We start from the raw sequence: 20148 nt of genomic DNA, 5'->3' as shown, positions 1-20148 counted from the left end.
AAACTTTGTAATAAAATGTTTTCCCTGATGATTTGTTCGTTTCCACTTTGCATTTCATGTTGTCCCAAAAAGCACCAATAGTAGTGATTCAGGTGTATTTCCTAAATTGGTGCCCTCAGTCTTAGCAAAGTCAGCAGGAAAGTGAACAGTCTTGGAAATAATAACTTTTGTTTAATGGCTGCTTCTGAGCCAGAAGGGAAGTAGACTTTTCCTTCTCTCAGTGCTCCAGCATAGTAAGTACCAATTTATATATTTATGAGAAATATAAATTATGTTTTTCATTACTATAGAAAATTGAAAAACAACTTCCTTAGTACCAAAATGATATTTTTATGATTAAAGATAGTGATATTGAACAGAGATAAACATGCCGTTTATCACTTCAGAGTATATTTGGCTTAATAGATTGTGAATTAATCTTCAGGAAGGAAAACAGATTTTCAGGGTATTATCCATGAAATTTGGTGATAGCACAGTGATTCAGAACTCTTTGAAGATAGACTGTCTGGGTTCATATCCTTTTCCACATTCAACTTGTGGACTTGGTGAAGTTATACAGTCACAACATAAAGTTAATTATGCTTTCCTAATGTGACATCCTGTTCTAATTACAGTAATAGTCTATACTTGATTTGGGCCAAATGTCTGAGATCCCTTTCTGTCTTCATTGTAGATTTTTTTTCTGTTTGTTGAACTGAAGCTCTCTTTTCTTTTACGTCAATTTAACCTGCCTTGTTCCTCAGTCATAGCAAAAAGAAAAAAGTCTAGCTACACCCACCTACCTACTAAGAGATAAGAAAGCTGCTTTTGTGCATGTGTAAATTATTTCATTGAAAATTATATGAAGAATACTGTAAGTTAGATATGATAAAGTAATTGAACCACAAATTCAAAATATTTCTATAAATTTTTCATTTTGGAGACTCATTTGCAGTAAAGAAAATTATAAGAGAATCTGCTTTAGAATGATGTTTATATTTAATTATCTTTATGTGGACAAAGAATACTAGCTAACTTTAACAGCTAATATTTATCAAACACTTATTACATAAGCACTTTAAACATTTTTCTTTGTTTTGAACCTCAACCATATATGAGATAAGTACCAGTATTACCCCATTTTATAGTTAAGGGAACTAAAGAATGGAAGGATGAAGAAATTTTACCCACAATTACAGGGTGGGAGCCAGTACTTAAACCCAGGCAGTAAGACTCCAGAGTCCTCACTTTCTAGCACTACGTTGTAATACTGAAGTTGTACTGATTTTTCCAAGAGTTTCCAAGCTTTATTATACATTGAAATTTACTGATATCCAAACGTCACATAAGGACATCAGTTTTTCATAATATTTTGAGAAACAGAGTATAATCATAAGAATATCTGCATAATTGTATTACTAATAGAACTTGCTTGTAAGTGTAACAGTTATAGAGATGATAGAGGCTCAAGATACATGAACCAAGAAAAATAAATAAGCTGTCTATTGATATTGGAACTGTATACAATTAAAAGATCTTACATATTTGAGGTTGTGTTTTTTTTTTTTTTTTTTTGCAATAATTTAAAGTAGTTTTACTGCAGAAGTTAGTGCAGAAAAAGAACATTCATACCGCTACTAACTCTATAATGGTGATAATGATTTAGCTTCCAGTGGTAAAATATTACTTTGATTTTCATAAGGTAAGTGATTCTAGAACTATACCTTTATGTATATCCATTATCACAAAAAATTGCAGAAGTTTGGGTTATTTTTAAGACTATAACCACACATTCTGAAATACAAATAGTATTTTAATTATTAGGATAAATTTTCTTCTTTGTTTAATTTTTGCCAAAAGGACAATAGGATTAAAAGAATAGGTACTGATTATGGTGGCTATGACGAGAGTGATCAGACTGCTATTTCTTGCATGAAATAGAGTTCATTACCTCCCTTAGTGGTAGAGTATTGTCATAGTGTCTGCTCTGCCAGTTAAAAACTTGTTTGGAAAGGGAAGGATGTTGGGTAGTAGATAAAGAGACAAGGACTTCACAAACAGATTTAAGTGCTGTTCTGTGTTTGAATTAAAAGAAAGTTTTCATTAAAAGATAATGTTTCAAAGGAATTTGATTAGAGAAATGAGAAGTGCCTAATCTTGGTCAGCCAAGCTGCCATTCTTATATGCATTGTCAAGTATGTGAAGGAGTGTAGCATAAAAGGATAAAAAGCCAAGTGAGAGTCAGAGTTCTACTTAATTTTTAACTGACTAGCATAGGCCTCTCTGGGATCAGCTGGCTATAATCTCATGATTTAGGTTTAAAGTAGAAGCAGTGCCTCCGGTTTTTCCCATTAAGCTTGACTCCAGTTCTTGGGATTGTATCACCTAATTCCTGGCTGCGGTAACTCAAAGCAGTGGCTAGTATCCATAGTAAAAGAGAAGAAAGACAAGAACAGACAATGGCTGGACCTGCTGAAATCATATCCTCTCACACTGCATAAATCTGCCTATTCAAAAGGGAGAAGTGATATAATCAATGTAGAAGTCGAGTAATAAGATTAATTCCACCTCTTCTCATGAGAAAGAGCACCAGAGGAAGTGGGCAGAGATGGAGGCAGAGGAGTGAACTTTATGAGAGCTCTTCTCTTTTTACTCACTTGATTTTGCTGTTACATTGTAAATGTATCTGGAAATTTATCCTTTTTGAACAAATATGCTAATACTGTGGTATTCTTAGAAGTTATTTATGTTCCTCATCGATTATATGTTTATTTTTTAATCTAATTGGTGGGCTAGACAATGTCTTATATTCTGATGTGTGTGATTTGAACACATTTATTAAGCATTTGTTATGTATGCCCATTTATCTTTTAACCTAAAACACGTAAAGGGAGGAGTTTAACTATAAAGTATTTCCCTCATAAATTCTTAAGGTCAGGCTTTGGAGGAGGATTTTTTTTTTCTGGAGAGTATCCATACTCCTATTTTTTTTTAAATTAAAAACTTAACTGTATCTTTTTCTGTAATATCCAGAAGAATAAAACATTTTTTAATAGCTTACGTTTCATTTGTAAAGACTGGATAATTATTGTGTATGCCATTCTGAACATGAGCATTTGATATCAAAGATAACTTTATAATTTTCTGAAATTTTGTCTAAATAAGAAATCTGTTTCTGATTTTATCACAATGCTTTTAAATTAATTTCCACGTAAATTCCCTTAATTCCCTAAGGCTGTCTTAACTTTTTTTAAAACCTTGTTGCCTTAAGAATTGCAATTTTATTTATTATTTATTTATTTATTTTATATTTGAGACACAGCCTGACTCCTGTTTCTTAGGTTGGAGTGCAATGACACAATCATGACTCACTGCAGACTTAACTTCACAGGCTCAGGTGATCCTTCCAACTCAGCCTCCCGGGTATTTGGAACTACAGGCACCTGCCACCACACCTGGCTAATGTTTGTATTTTTTGTAGAAACAGAGTTTTGCTATGTTGCCCAGGCTGGTCTCAAACTCATGCACTGAAGCAGTCCACCTACCTTGGCCTTTCAAAATGAGGGATTACAGGCGTAAGCCACCACACCTGGCTAAGAATTGCAATTCTTAAGGAATATATTAATATTTTATAATTACATATGGCTTTTCATATGAAAATATCATAAAGCATTTTACAAATTATTTTATAATTTTTACCTCCCAATAATTCAATTTCATCTTCTATGATATTTAGTAATAGGGCCCAGCAAGTATTAACTTCTAGTGCTTTTAAATAAAAAATGAGGAGCATAATGTCCAAATGAAACTTTGATAAATTGACACACACACACACACACACACACACACACACACAGAAAATCATGAGATATTTACATGGCTATTGTTTTAATACATTAAATTTGAGGTAGTTCGTTATATATATCCATATCCATATTTTTAAACTCACATGATCACAAGGTTCCACAATAGGCCATCTGCAAGCTGAGGAGCAAGGAAGCCAGTTTGAGTCCCAGTGCTGAAGAACTTGGAGTCAATGTTCAAGGCCAGGAAGCATCCAGCACGGCAGAAAGATGTAGGCTGGGAGGCTAAGTCGGTCTAGCCTTTTCATGTTTTTCTGCCTGCTTTATATTCTAGCCGCACTGGCAGCTGGTTAGATGGTGCCCACCCAGATTACGGGTGGGTCTGCTTTTCCCAGCCTTAATCTCCTTTGGCAGCATACACATAGACACATCCAGGATCAATACTTACATCTTTCAGTTCAATCACATTGACACTCCGCTATTAACCATCACACTGTGGAACAAACTTCCTCAAGCTTAATGTCTTAAAACAATAGCCATGTAAATATCTCATGATTTTGGATTTAGGGCCATTCTATTGGTCTGCCATGCGTGGCTCTCAAGTAGCGGCCTACAGCTGATACATGGGTGGGCTGGAAAATCCAACAAAACTTACCTTACATGTTTGGGGCCTTGGTGCTGACTATTGACTATAGTATCTTGCTTCTCCTCCACTTGGGCTCTGTCTCGGAGTGGTAACTTATCTTCCACGGTGTCTCCACATGGCCTCTCTCTCCAGCAGGATGATGTGGACTAACAGCATTAGAGCTGGCTTTCTAGAGCTTTCTGAGAGAGAGAATGCGTAGACTGCCAGGCTTCAAGGCTACGTCTGTTGCTGGCATTGTATCAGTTTAATCATACTCTGTGTTCAAGGCAAGCTACAAGGATAGCCTAGGGAGAGAGGAAGTTGACTCTACCCCTTCGTAGGAAGAGTAGAATGTGCATACAGGGAGGGATGGGAATTTGTGGCACCATCTTTGGGCACGAATAGCTTGTTGTGTAGTAATCTCTGATTTTTTCTACTCTATTAATGAAGTTAAATCTAATATTACCTATTATTTGTTCGAATGGCACTAGCTGATTTATTTGGTATTTAGAGCTGTATGTTTGATTTTTTAGTTGCATAAACAAATATATTTTGTTATTTTCCCTATCTTTTTGCTACTTTATTTTTTCCTTTGAACTAGAGATATTATTGAATGAAGACACTATAACTTGACATTTGGGGAAAATTATCAAAATTATGAACAGCAAAAAATGTTGAAACTGAATGTAGGCATTAACTTATAAAATTTTAAGAATTGTTATATAATGTGCATGAGAGATATTGGAATATAGTTTCCTTGCATTGTTTTCCTCTAATTTTGGTATTGTCACAAAATTGGGGTTCAGCCTGGGAGACCACATGGCTTCTTGGCTTCACACAAGAAGGAATTCAAGAGCAAGCAACAGAATACAGTGAAAGCAACTTTATTAAGAAAGTAAAGGAATAAAAGAGTGACGACTCCATAGGCAGAACAGCCCTGAAGGCTGCTGGTTGGCCGTTTTTTTAGTTATTTCTTAATTATATAGTGCATAAGGGATGGGTTATTCATGAGTTTTCTGGGGAAGGGGCAGAGAATTCCCAGAACTGACAGTTTCTCCACTTTTTAGACCATACAGGGTAACTTCCTGATAGGCCATGTCATTTGTAAACTGTCATGGCACTGATGGGAGGTTCCTTTAGCATGAATTACATATGATAATGTGTAATGAGCAGAGAGGTCAACCAGAGGTCACTTTCATGGTCATCTTGGTTTTGGTAGTTTTGACTGGCTTCTTGACTGTATCCTGTTTTATCAGCAGGGTCTTTGTGACCTGCATCTTGGGAAACCAGACTTGCCAGACTCCTATCTCAGTATCAGGGTGATGTTGACCTCAGAATGAAGGAGAAGTGTTCCTCGTTTTAATTGTCAGAGTTTGTATAAAATTGGTGTCATTTCTTCTTTAAATACCTGTAGAATTCACCAGTGAAACCGTTTGGACCTAGAATTTCTTGGATGAGAGATGTTTAACCACAAACTTAATTTTTCTTTATAAATATAGGGTTATCAATTTATTTGTTTCTTCTTGGGTGCACTTTCATAGCTTGAGACTTTCAAGGAATTCACTCATTTCATCGAAGGTGTCAATTTTATTGTCAAAATGCCGCTTGTCTTACGTTTCTTTCAATATCTGTAGAATCTGTAGTGATGCCACCTCTGTCATTCCCGATACTGGCAGTTGGTGCTTCTCTCTATTTCTGACCAACCCAGCTAGAGGCTTATCAATTTTTATTGATGTTTTTTAGAACTAGCTTTTGATTTTGCTGGTTTTTCTCTATTGTTTTTCTTTCTTTTTAAAATTTTAATTGATTTCCGATCTGATCTTTATCATTTTCTTCTAATTATTTTGAGTTTAATTTGTTTTTTTAAAGTTTCTTAAGGTGGAAGCTGAAGACATTGATTTGAAACATTTCTCATGTTTACTTTAGATAAATGATAGAAAACAAGTTATAAAAGGCACTAAAACTTTCCGTGACTTGTGATTTCAAGATAAAACCTAAATACTTATTTTGTTATTTATAAACTTCTAAACTGAGTATAAATTTAAGTAAACTGACCACATACAATCACCTCCTCTTCTATTCAAAAACCTATTAATATGATAGTAAAGGAATTTCAAAAGAAGGCAAGTCCACAGAAATGAAAAGCTGGGTCAGGGAGGGGCATTAGGGCACAAGTGCTTTCAAAAGTTTGGAAGTTTCTGGAAGAATGTTGATAGAGCAGAGCCAGCGAAGTGTACACAGAAGGGACTGTAGAGACAAATGCTAAGTGTGACTGGCAAAATCCTTGGAATTACCTGACTTAAGCAGGAGAAGTGAAACTGAAAACAGGCAGATTAATTAAAGATGCTCTTCTTAGAACTCCCTGCCTTGCTGTTCTGAATTGCATCAATTATTCTCTCGAGAATAACAACTGCTTTCTTAGATTTCTGGTTACGGAGCTATAGGAGGTTCTCAACATTTCTTATAAATATAACTTACATCTTTTTCTTTCTTGGATTTTGTCGTTATTTTGCTAAATTCTCAGATAGCTCCTTCCAAAGCACTGCTTTTTTAGGCATATTTGGAAATTGTTTGTGTGGAACATTTTTGATTATCACATTTTCTGGGGATAGCAGCACTCCTAAATCCTTGAAAACTTGAGTCCTTAAAAATGAGTGAAAATAATTTTTCTTTCCCTCCTTTGCCCTTTTATATAACTGATAATTTGGCTGAGGAATTCTAGATTCAGAATCATTTTCTCCAATATCTGAGAAGTGCTTAAATTATTTTCAGCATCCATGGTTGCTAATGAGACAGCCAATGCCAGTCTGATTCTTTTTCATTTAAATGTGCTTAGAAATTGGTAAAATTTATTTTTGAGTGGATGTTACAAACATATGCATATATGCTAACAAATAAATCGCATCAAATACTTCATATTATATTTTTAATTTGTATTTTTCAGACAATGAATGATTTTGACTATTTGAAACTACTAGGTAAAGGCACTTTTGGGAAAGTCATTTTGGTTCGAGAGAAGGCAAGTGGAAAATACTATGCTATGAAGATCCTGAAGAAAGAAGTCATTATTGCAAAGGTAACTGATTATTAAAGTTGATTACTAAATTTTTGTTTGCAGTGCGCATGTGTTTGTGGGCTCTTGAATTTACATGCAAATTCCATTAAACAACCAAAATATGGTTGTAGACTACTGCTACAGTAATTTTTGTGTGTTAATATTTATAATGTTAAATGTTTTCAGAAGTTCGTAGTATCTGCATGTTATATACTAAAGCCATTTTAGTCTCTTAAGAAAATAGAAATGTTCATGTTTGTGTGTTTGGGAGAATGTTTTGTGATCTATATCGTAATTATGCTAGCATTGCTTTGAATATTTTCCCCTATTCTGAATTTCTTAAGATTGATTAGAGTAGGATAGATGATTTTTACTCATAAATTCTAAAGCTAATGTAACACTGAATGGAAAAGCATCCTAAATAGATTTGAAAATACTGGATTGGTCAAATTAAAATAAATTATTTTAGGAAGACTTACTTCCTACTCCCATACCTTTATTCAACTTACACCTTTTTAAATAAATAGCATGTTCATGATGTCAGTTCTCACTCAGAGTTATGAAAGAAATCCCAATTTGTTTAGTAGATATTACAAATACTTTACAAATTGGTCCATGCTTTATGTCTTACTTCAACAAATGACATAAATTACTGTTACACTTTACGGACTAATGTAATTTTCAGTTATTTGCTACTATAGTTTCCTCATCTGGAGTGTATTGCCCCATACACTTTGTGAAACTTTGTTTTCCTGTCTTTGTACGTTTGTTTTGATCTCAACTCCTTTACAAGTCGGTGCCTTTATTGGAAGGAACATTGGCTTTGGAATCATACGCACCTAGGTTCACATGTCACCTAATAATCTTTAACATTCAATACTTTTTAAAGCAGTACTTTGGGGAAGTACTGCTGTCTTAGGGACATTTGGAAATGTTTGTGGGGGGCACATATTTGCTTATCACAGTGACTGAGGAGGAGGGATATTTCTGACAGTTACCAGGTGGAAGCCAAATGTGCTAAATATCTTGCAGTGTTTGGGCAGCCAATCAGAGCCTTCATGTTTTTATTTTTATTTTTATTTTTAATTTGGTATAATAAAACCTCTGGACAGGAATATTTTGAGGATTAGGATATGTAAGGCATTTAGCATCCTAGCTGGCACTTATTAATTAAGCTGATATTTTCTGGGAGGTAGTATAATGCGGGTAGGTTATGCCACCTAGTGAGTAACTCAACTTTTCATGCCTTTATTTCCTTATCTACAAAGTAGGGCTAATAGTAGTACCTGCCTCATATGGCTATTTTCAGGGTTAAATGAATAAATAAATGTAATAGTATATGCCATCACTATTAAATAAACAAAAAATTACAGATCAAATGAAATTAAAATTAAATATGTATTGTTATATTTGCTATGATTATTATTACTACCTATTATATATTACTACCTACTGTGTATCAAGCACCAGTAAATATCAGTTCCATTCTGTTTTTCCTTTCATATGCTAGCCTCACTTGCACCCTATTAGTTAATTTCCATTCATCAGACGGGGGAATATCCTATTAGACACTGTCTTTTCTCACTACTTACACTTTTCTGAGTAACTGTACAGAATTGCTATGTTTCACAAATGAGAGAATATTCTGATTGATATAGTACCTTGGTGCTTTCTCCGAACAAATCTGTTTATCAATGTCTTGAAAGAAAATATGCTTATTTAAAGCAAGATGATTAACAGTATGAAGTTTTGGGGTATAATAAGACCTGGGGTTTGGTTCCTGGTGTGCTCTTCTCAGAGTATCATTTCAGAGAAGAAATGATGTTGATGTCTTTTTACTGGTGATGTTAACTTTGATTGCTTGACTACAGTGGTGTTTCTTCACTGTAAAGTTGCTATTTTTCCCTTCATAATTTATCAGTATGTTAGAGGAAATACTCTGAGACTGTATAAATAAGGTATTTTTTCTTAAACTTTTATGTACCAATTGAACATCCGTATCAGTGGATTTTGCACATAATAATAATTACTGTGGTGTTCTAATGGTGATTTTCTATTTCCTTCCTTATACATTTATTCATAGTCAAGTTAAAGGTTTATCAATTTTGTTAAGCTTTTCAAAGAACCAACTTTTGGTTCGTTAACTTTTCTTTATTTTATGCCTTGATATAATCTTTATTTTTTTCCTTCCTTCTGCTTGCTTTGGGTTTAGTTTTTTTTTTTTTTTTCCCTAGTTCCTTAAGTTCTAAAGTTAGTTTGTTGGTTAGCGATCTGTCTTACTTAGCATAAGCGTTTATGGCTTTAAATTTCTCTTTTAGCACTGCTTTTGTGGCATCCCATAGATTTTAGTATATCATCTTTTTGTTTTATCTCAAATATTTCTAATTTCCTTTGTTGTTGATTAAGGATCTGTTGTTTAATTTCTATAAATTTGGGATTTTTTTTGTTTTGTTTTCTTTATATTATTCTAACTTTATGTTGTAGTTGGAGAAAATACTTTTTTAAAGTTTATTGATACTTAATTTGTAATCCAGCATATGGTCTATCCTGGAGAATGTCCCATGTGCACTTGAAAAGAATGTCGATTCTGTTGTTAGGTAAAGTATTCTGTGTATATCTAATAGAGTATTTTGTGTATATCTCTTAGATTTAGTCGTTTTGTTGAGTTATTGCAATCTTAATATTGCTTTGCTTATTTTCTGTCTGGTTGTTGTATTAATCTTTGAGAGGGTAAGGTATTGAAGTCTCCAGCTGTTACTGTAAAATGGTCAGTGCTTTCTACAGTTCTTTCCATTTTTGCCTCATACTTTGATGGTCTGTTATTAGGTATGCAAATGTTTTTAATTGTTATTTCTTGCTGTATTAACCCATTTATTAATTAAATCTTCTTTCGGTCTTTTCTGGCCTTTTCATTTAAAGTCTGTTTTATCTGGTACTGGTAGAGCCACCCCTTTTCTCCTTTGGTTGCTATGGTAGTACTCGTTTTATCTGTAATTTTGCTTTCCATGGTTTGAGTTACCTCCAGTTAGCCACAGTCTAAATACAGATGAGTACAGTAAAATGAGATATTTCGAGAGACCACATGTATCACAGTAACTTTTATCGCAATATATCGTTACAATTTTTATATTTTACTATTGTTGTTAATTTACTTTTAATAGTAGTTGTTAATCTACTTTTTTTTTTGAGACGGAGTTTCACTCTTGTTACCCAGGCTGGAGTGCAATGGCGCCATCTTGGCTCACCGCAGCCTCCGCCTCCTGGGTTCAGGCAATTCTCCTGCCTCAGCCTCCTGAGTAGCTGGGATTACAGGCACGCGCCACCATGCCCAGCTAATTTTTTGTATTTTTAGTAGAGATGAGGTTTCACCATGTTGACCAGGATGGTCTCGATCTCTTGACCTTGTGATCCACCCACCTCGGCCTCCCAAAGTACTGGGATTACAGGCTTGAGCCACCGCGCCCAGTCTTAATCTACTTTTAGTATCCATAAAGGATGTGCCTAATTTACAGATTAAACTTTCTCATATCTAGTGTGGTAAAAACACACAGTATATGCAGTTGGCTCTCTGTATTCCACATCCATGGATTCAACCAATATGGATTTAAAATACTCAAAAATAATAATAAAAAATGATGCAACAATAAAATTAAAAATTCAAAAACTATTGCAATGTAACAGCTATTTACATAACATGTACATTATATTAGACATTATAACCTAGAGATGATTTAAAGTATATGGGAAGATGTACATAGATTATATGCAAATACTATGCTATTTTATATCAGGGACTTGAGCATCTGTGGATTTTGTTATCTGCAGGGGGATTTTGAAACAAATCCCCCACGGATATCAAGGAATGACTGTATAGAGTTTGGTACTATCCATGGTTTTAGGCATCTACTGGGGCTTGAAACATATCTTCCATTGATAAGGGGAACTGCTATATTTTCATGGAATATTTTTTTCTCTTTTTCACTTTTACCCTCTTTATAGCTTTGGAGATAGCATGGAGTTGGATCATGCATTTTGTTTCTTTGTTTAATTGACTTTCCCAATCTCTTTGTTTTGATTGGAGAGTTTAATCCATTTACATTTAAAGTGAGTCCTGCTAAGGGCTTATTTCTGTCTTTTGGCTGTTTATTTTCCATATGCCTCATTGCTTTTTTTGTCCTTCTTTTTCTATATTAATGCCTTCTTTTGTGTTTAAGTGATTTTTGCGTGAAACATTTTAATTCTCATTTTCTGTTGTGTATATTCACTAGCTGTTTTCTTTGTATAGATTATATTTAATATCCTGAAGTTATGTTACTCTAATTTGAATTTATACCACCTTAACTTTAATAACCTTCAAAAACTCTTCTTTACAACTCTGTTCTCACTCCTTTCAGTTGTTGGTATCTTTAAATTCCATCTTCATGCACTGTGTGTCCAAAAACAGAGACTACTAACTTTTTAATGCACGAGTCTCTTTAATCATGTAGAAAACAAAAAGTAGCATTACAACATAAACTTAGAATAATACTAGCTTTGATAATTTTTTATGTATTTACCTTTACCAGAGGTCTTTATTTCTTCATGTGGCCTTAAGTTACTGTCTGGTATCCTTATATTTAAATCTGAATGGACAGGGACTCTCTATAGCTTTTCTTTTTTTTTTTTTTAAACAGAGTCTTGCTCTGTTGCCCAGGCTGGAGTGCAGTGATGTGAACTCGGCACACTGCAACCTCTGCCTCCTGCATTCAAGGGATTCTCCTGCCTCAGCCTCCCGAGTAGCTGGGATTACAGGCGTGCACCCCCATGCCCAGCTGATTTTCGTACATTTAGTAGAGAGAGCGTTTCACCACATTGGTCCGGCTGGTCTTGGACTCCTGACCTCATGATCTGCCTGCCTTGGCCTTCTGAAGTGCTGGGATTACAGGCATGAGCCACCGCGCCCGGCCACTTTTCTTGTATGTTGGGTCTAGTGCTAGTGAACTCCCTCAGTTTCTGTTTACCTAGGAGTGTCTTAATCTCTGCCTCATTTTTGAAGGATAGTTTTGTTGGATTCTTGCTTGATTTTTTTTCCTTCACACTTTGAATATATCAACCGATTGCCTTCTGGTCTTCAATGTTTCTGATGAGAAATCTTTGATACTCTTATTTGGGTTTCCCTTGTATTTGATAAGCCAGCAAAACAGACTCATTGCTGATATGGAAAAAGTTAAAGTAGTCTTGATAGAAGGTCAAACTAGCTGCAGCATTCCCTTAAGGCGGAGTCTAATCCCGAACAAGGCCTTAACTCTCTCCATTCTGTGAAGGGTGAGAGGTAAGGAAGCTGCAAGAACGGGTGGGATCAAAGAGAGGTTAGTGTGTGAGATTTAAGAAAAGACATGATTTTTATATCCTAAAAGTGCAATGTGAAACCGCAGGTGATGATACAGAAGCTACAGCAAGTTATCCAGAGATCTAGCTAAATAATTGGTGAAGATGACCACATGAAGCCAATAGCCTTCCTTTGGAAGAAGATGCCACCTAGGACTTTTTTTTTTCCTTTTTCTCTTTCTATCTATCTGTCTGTCTGTCTATCTATCTATCTATCTATCTATCTATCTATCTTTCTTTCTTTCTTTCTTTCTTTCTTTTTACTTGAAGTGTTTTATTTATTTTTATTTTTTCTTTATTATTATACTGTAAGTTCTGGGGTACATGTACAGCTCGTGCAGGATTGTTATATAGGTACACTCATGCCATGGTGGTTTGCTACATCCATCCCCCATCATCAACATTAGGTATTTTTTCTAATGTTATTCCTCTCCAATCCCCTCACCCTCTGCTATCCCTCCCTTAGCTCTCCCACCTGCCAACAGTCCTTGTTGTGTGATGTTCCCCTCCCTGTGTCCATGTGTTCTTATTGTTTGATACCCACTTATGAGTGAGAATATGCAGTGTTTGGTTTTCTGTTCTTGTGTCAGTTTGCTGAGAATGATGATTTCCAGATTCATCCACGTCCCTGCAAAGGATGTGAACTCATCCTTTTTTATGGCTGCATAGGGTTCCATGATATATATGTACCACATTTTCTTTATCCAGTCTATCATTGATGGGCATTTGGGTTGGTTCCAGGTCTTTGCTATTGTAAACAGTGCTGCAGTGAACATACCTGTGCTTATGTCTTTATAATGGAACGATTTATAATCCTTTGGGTATATACCCAGTAGTGAGATTGCTGGGTCAAATGATATTTCTATTTCTAGATCCTTGAGGAATCATCACACTGTGTTCCACAATGGTTGAACTAATTTATACTCCCACCGACAGTGTAAAAGTGTTCCTATTTCTCCACATCCTCTCCAGCATCTGTCGTCTCCAGATTTTTAAATGATTGCCATTGTAACAGGCGTGAGATGGTATCTCAATGTGGTTTTGATTTGCATTTCTCTAATCACCAGTGATGATGAGCATTTTTTCATAGATTTGTTGGCTGCATAAATGTCTCCTTTTGAAAAGTGTCTGTTCATATCCTTCACCCACTTTTTGATGTTTTTCTCATAAATTTAAGTTCTTTGTAGATTCTGGATGTTAGCCCTTTGTCAGATGGGTAGGTCGCAAAATTTTTTTCTTATTCTGTTGGTTGCCGGTTCACTCTAATGATAGTTTATTTTGCTGTGCAGAAGCTCTTAATTTAATTAGATCCCATTTGTCTATTTTGGCTTTTGTTGCCATTGCTTTTGGTGTTTTAGTCATGCAGTCCTTGCTCATGCCTATGTCCTGAATGATATTTGCCTAGGTTTTCTTCTAGGGTTTTTATGGTGTTGGGTCTTATGTTTAAATCTTTAATCCATCTTGAGTTAACTTTTGTAGAAGGCGTAAGGAAGGGGTTCAGTTTCAGCTTTCTGCATATGGCTAGCCAAAAAGGAGAAGTCAGTGCCTGGCTTTAAAGCTTCCAAGGGCAGATTGACTCTCTTGGTATTGGCTAATGCTACTACCAAGTTGGAGCCAGTGCTCCTTTACCATTTCAAAAAACCGAGGGCCCTTAAGAATTATGGAGCAACAAAGCTTGGACGACAGCACATCTGCTTACAGTCTAGTCTACTGAATATTTTAGGCCCATTGTGGAGACCTGCTCAGAAAAAAAGATTCCTTTTTAAACATTGACAGTGCACCAGATACGTAAAAGCTCTGATGGAGATACACAAGGAGATGAATGTCGTTTTCATGCCTGCCAACTCAGTGTCAATTCTACATCTCATTATTTTAACTTTCAAGTCTTTTAATTTAAGAAATATATTTTGTAAGGTTATAGCTGTCGTAGGTAGTAATTCCTCTGCTGATAGATCTGGGGAAAGTTAATTGAAAACCTGGGAAAGATTCACCATTCCTAGGTGCCTTGAAAAACATTCAGACTTCATGGAAAGAGGTAAGAATATCCACGTTAATAGGGGTTTGTAAAAGGTTGATTCCATTCTTCATGGATGAGTTTGAGAGGTTCAAGACTCCAGTGGAGGAAGTAACTGCAGTTGTGTTAGAAATAGTAAGAGAACTAGAATTAGCGGTGAAGCCTGAAGATAGGACTGAATTTTATCAACCTCATGATAAAACATGAGCAAATGAGGAGTTGCTTCTTATGGATGAGCAAAGAAACTGGTTTCTTGAGATAGAATCTAGTCTTTGAGAAGTTACCATGAACATTGCTGAAATAACAGCATTTAGAGTATTACATAAGCTTGGTTGATAAAGCAGTGGCAGGTTGTGAAAGGATTTACTCCAATTGTGAAGAGAGTTGTGCTGTGGGTAAGCAGCATGGCAAGTGAAAGAGAAACTTTTCATGGAAGAAAAAGTCAATATGGCAAACTTCATTGTTTTTTCATTTTAAGAAATTGCCATGCCGGGCGTGGTGGCTCATGCCTGTAATTCCAGCACTTTGGGAGACCAAGGCAGGGACATCACTTGAGGTCTGCAGTTTTAGACCAGCCTGGCCAACATGGCAAAATCCTGTCTGTACTAAAAATACAAAAATTAGCTGGGCCTGATGGCGGGTGCCTATGATCCCAGCTACTTGGGAGACTGAGGCAGGAGAATTGCTGGAATGCCGAGATCGTGCCACTGCACTCCAGCTTGGATGACAGAGCAAGATTCTGTCTCAAAAACAACAACAAAAAAAGAAATTGCCACAGCCACTTTCAACTTTTGCAACTGCCACCCTGATCACTCAGCAGCCATCAACATCAGGACAAGACCTTCTATCAGCAAAAAGATAACTTGCTGAAGGCTTGGATGACCCTTAGCCTCTTTAGGCAATCAAGTATTTTAAAATTAAGGTATGTACATATCTTTAAACATACTGTTACACACTTACAGTATAGTGTAAACATAACTTCTGTGTGCACTGGGACATCACAAAGTTAGTGTGACTCATTTTATTGCAACTCACTTTGTTGTGATGGTTTGGAACAAAACCTGAAGTATCTTCAAGGTATGCCTGTATTTAAAAAAAAAAAAAAAGGTTATTTGGTTGAGACATGAAACGTTGTTTCTTGAGAAGCTCAGGTTTATTGATGTAGAGTAACCTTTCCTTCATTACAGCTCTGACCTTTCTATTTGGTTGTCCCATGAATAATATTCGTTTACTTATACCATCACAAACACCAAATTGGTGTTCAGTCTTTAGAATTTATCAATAGACAAAGCACCAAAGACTTAAGTATGGTTATAGAACAGACTTAAAATGTTATAAACCTTGTCAGTGTAAAAGAAATGGTATAGTTGATAGACGTCAGCTGAAAACATGGTATAGTTTAAACAAAAAAGCAAGAATGAATTGGAGGCCAGAGATGGAAAGTGATGGAGCCATTAGGCTGCCAAGGCAGAGGCTGATGGAGCCATCATGGGCCTAGAGAACAGAAATACAAATTACTGAGGATTAGTTACAGAACTTGAAATCTAATAGAATTTCTCCTGCTTGGTTTAGAACTTGCTTGGAATCAGTGATCTCTTTATTTCTTCCCTTTTTTCCTTTCTGAATGGGAATACCTATCCTAGGCCTTTCCTACCATTTATTTTGGAAGCAGATAACTCATTTTCTAGTGTGAGGGGTTCATGGATGTAGAGGAATTTAGTCCCAGGATGGATTATATACAGACTCTCTAACAATTGGGACTTTCAAGCTGATGATATTTAAATGACATTTTGGACTTAGAGTTGATACTGTGTTGGTTGAGACTTTTGGGGATATTGGGATGGGGTGAATGTTGGGATGGGATGAGCTGTAGTGGGTTGAATGATGGTCCCCAAAATAATATGTTCACATCCTATTCCCTGAAACCTATTACTCTTGCTTTATTTGGAATAAGAGTATATGCATACATAGTTATGCAGATAGAATTAAGAATCTTAGTAGATCATCCTTGATTATCTGGGAGGGACCTAAATCTAATGAGAAGGAATCCTTATTGGAGTGAGGCGGACAGAGATTTCACCTACACGGAGGAGAAGGTGATATAAAGGTGGCAGAGGTTGGACTAATGTGTTTTCAAACCAAGGAATGCCAAAGACTACCAGCAGCTTCCAGAAATTAGGAGAAAGGCATGGAATGTATTCTTCAGAGCCTCTGGAGGGATAATGTCTCTGCCAGTCTTGGTTTTGTACTTCTGGTCTCCAGAACTATGAGAATTTTTTTTTTTTTTTTTGAGGCGCAGTTTCACGCTTCATTGTCCAGGCTGGAGTACAATGGTGCGATCTCTGCTCACCATAACCTCCTGGGTTCAAGCGATTTTCTTGCCTTAGCCTCCCAAGTAGGTGGGTTTACAGGGATGCACCACCATTCCTGGCTAAATTTGTATTTTTAGTAGAGACAGGGTTTCTCCATATTGGTCAGGCTGGTCTTCATCTCTTGACTTCGTGATCTGCCTGCCTCAGCCTCAAATCTGTTTTCTTAAATGTTTTCCAGGAACCCAATGAATACCAATTCACAAGGTGAGATACCTCTTTCACACTATAACCCCTGCTTCCAGTAGCATCTTGGTTTTTTTCACTACTATTTGGACTGTTCTTGGTGGCCAAAGGCCATAGAAATGCTATCTGTTTTTTTCAGCGTAATTTTCCATTGGGTTGATCCTGGAGGCTAACAGCCATAGCTCAGACTAACCCAAATCTGAGCTTTTTGAGCATCAGAATTTCCTTAACACTCTCTTTTACCTTCATTTTATCTGTTTTAAAACACGACAGACTTGGCCAGGCACAGTGGCTCACAGTTGTAATCCAGCACATCGGGAGGTCGAGACAGGTGGATCACCTAAGGCCAGGAGTTTGAGACCAACGTCTGGCCAATGTGGTGAAACCTTTAAAAATACAAAAAATTAGCTGGGCTTGGTGGTAGGGGCCTAATAATCCCAGCTATTGGAGGGGCTGAGGCAGGAGAATTGCTGGAACCCAGGAAGCAGAGGTTGCAGTGATCCAAGATGATGCCACTGCACTCCAGCCTGGGAGACAGAGCGAGACTCTCTCTAAAAAAAAAAAAAAAAAACCACCAACAACAAATGAAAACGACTCCAGTGGCAATAAGACCAGAAGATCCTCACTTCTGTCTCTAAAGTGGGCAAAGGGCAAGGATAGAGGAGGCTTTATGTAATACCTGGAAGCTGACTGACAGAACTTTGAGGAGTGCATGAGGGCTCTAGACATGGGTGTTGTCACTAGGTAGGTGGGAAATGGGAACAGACCAACAGTAATCATCAGACAGGAAGGAGACAAAAGGTGGTGATAAGGAACACAGAGGTTAGTTTCCATCTGGATGAAGAGTTAAATGAAACCACTACAGATGACAGAAACTGCAAGTTCGTTAGTCTGGATAGAGATAGACACATTCAAATACAGAAATGGTATGACAGAAACAATTTTATAAGACAAACTAAGGATGGTGAAATGGTTATGACTTTCGGTGATGTGGTTGCCGTTCACGAATGTAAGAAGGCATAAAAATGTTCGCGGTCTGGAGCTGGAAGAGCTCTTCAGTTTTCCTGTTTACTTAAGTGTCAGTGCTGTCCTGCTATTACAGTATGGTTGATTAGAAGGTTATTATTGGTATTGAGGTGGAAAATGGTGATTTGAGAGTTTTTTATCCCAAGCAGTTAGCCCAATTTTAGCCTGGAAATTTATCATGTTTTATACTTAAATTTTTGTCTTAAAAAAATCAAGTGGATATATTTTATAATTTCCTTTGAAATGCAAGGCAAATTAGAAGGAAAATCTTATATGTGGGGAAAAAATACAAGTTTCCAATGAGTTATTTTGCTTGTTGGTTATTTTGCTTGTTTCTCATCATTTTGCATCTGGTTTTGTATCCAGTGATCTAATGCCTTGAGATTTTCGTCTATTGTTTCTAAATTTCATTGGCAACTTGTCTATGTAGTAACTTAGCACAGTACAGATGCTGTCTCATGCCATTTGGTGACTGTGTACCCATTTAGGCATCAGAGATTTCTGATTGTCTGCCCTATCATTATTCTTTTTTCCAAACAATGTTTTTACCATGTTTTAATGAGTCCTATTTGTGATGACAACTGTGTCAGGTGTCCCTAAGATCACTCTCAGGCTCAGTGATTCATGACTCACAAGACTCAGAAAAGATTCATGGTTATTGTTTATGATATTGAAAAGGAATGGATTAAAATCAGCAAAGTTTGGAAAACCACATGGAGTAAAATGCTGGAGAAACCAAGTATAAGCTTTAAGGTATCTTCTTCCAGTGGAGTCACACGGATGATATATTATAATGAAGTCAAGGGTCTCCAGAGAGACGGAACCAGTTGGATACATATGTAGACAGATGAGAAGAGGACTCGCTGGGAAATTGGCTCATGTGATTATGGAGGCTGGAAATTCCCAAGACAAGCCATCTGAAAGCTGAAGATCTTGGGATGCTGGTAATGTGTCTCAGTCCAAGTCCAAAAACCTCAGAGCCTGGGAAGCTGAGGGTGTAATTGTCAGTCTGAACCTAAAGGCCCGAGAACCTGGGTTTTGGTGGGAAACTAGGGGTGGGAGTGCTGATATAAATTCTGGAGTCTAAATGTCAGAGAGCCTAGACTTACAATGTCCAAGGACAGGAAGAGAGGAGTGTCCCAGTTCCAGGAAAGTACTTTTTCTTTGCCTTTTTTGTCCTGTTTGGGCTCCTAGCTGATTGGTTAGTGTCTGCTCACATTGTGGGTAGATATTCCCACTCAGTCCATCAATTCACTTGCCAGTCTCCTCTGCAAACACAGACATAGGTATAGCTATTAGTAATGCTTTAACAGTTCTCTAGGTATTTCTTAATCCAATCAAGTTGACACCTGAGATTGATTATCACAGATGCAGTTAATTCTCCAGTTTTGAAGTGTTCTCAACTGAAGCAGCTTACCTGAGCTTCGGTGTCTAGAGTTTTTATTGGAAGTCAGTCACCTGCTTCACTGTCCCAAGATGTTTGGATTCCAACCTCTCAGAGCAAAATCAGGCACAAAGTATTCATCATGCATACTGCTGTTAGCATAAACTATCTAGTCAAACTGGTACCACATGGCCCAAGATCTTCAGCATACAGAAATACTCTTAGCAGGCAGAATATTTCAAAGGCTCAGAATTCATTTCCCAGGAGCTGGCCAAGGGCCAATTCTGAAGACAGACTTTTTTTGGAATGTGTAGATTTTGGGTAACCCAGGCTTGATGTG

At 36.6% G+C, this 20148-nt stretch overlaps 1 protein-coding gene across 4 annotated transcripts in view; it reads left to right on the top strand.

Moving 5' to 3' along the window:
- The window catches only part of AKT3 (AKT serine/threonine kinase 3), a 318464-nt gene that overhangs the window by 178142 nt on the left and 120174 nt on the right, over window positions 1-20148 (top strand). For all 4 annotated transcript variants that reach the window (XM_039464326.2, XM_039464325.2, XM_074385420.1 and 1 more), the window contains one exon: window positions 7352-7483. In XM_039464326.2, the coding sequence (XP_039320260.1) occupies window positions 7352-7483 (132 nt within the window). The remainder of the gene's footprint in view (window positions 1-7351; window positions 7484-20148) is intronic.

Source organism: Saimiri boliviensis, chromosome 14 (genome assembly GCF_048565385.1).
Source record: "Saimiri boliviensis isolate mSaiBol1 chromosome 14, mSaiBol1.pri, whole genome shotgun sequence".
In the NCBI taxonomy this organism is placed as follows: Eukaryota; Metazoa; Chordata; class Mammalia; order Primates; family Cebidae; genus Saimiri; species Saimiri boliviensis.
This window is presented reverse-complemented; position numbering and strand designations above follow the sequence as displayed.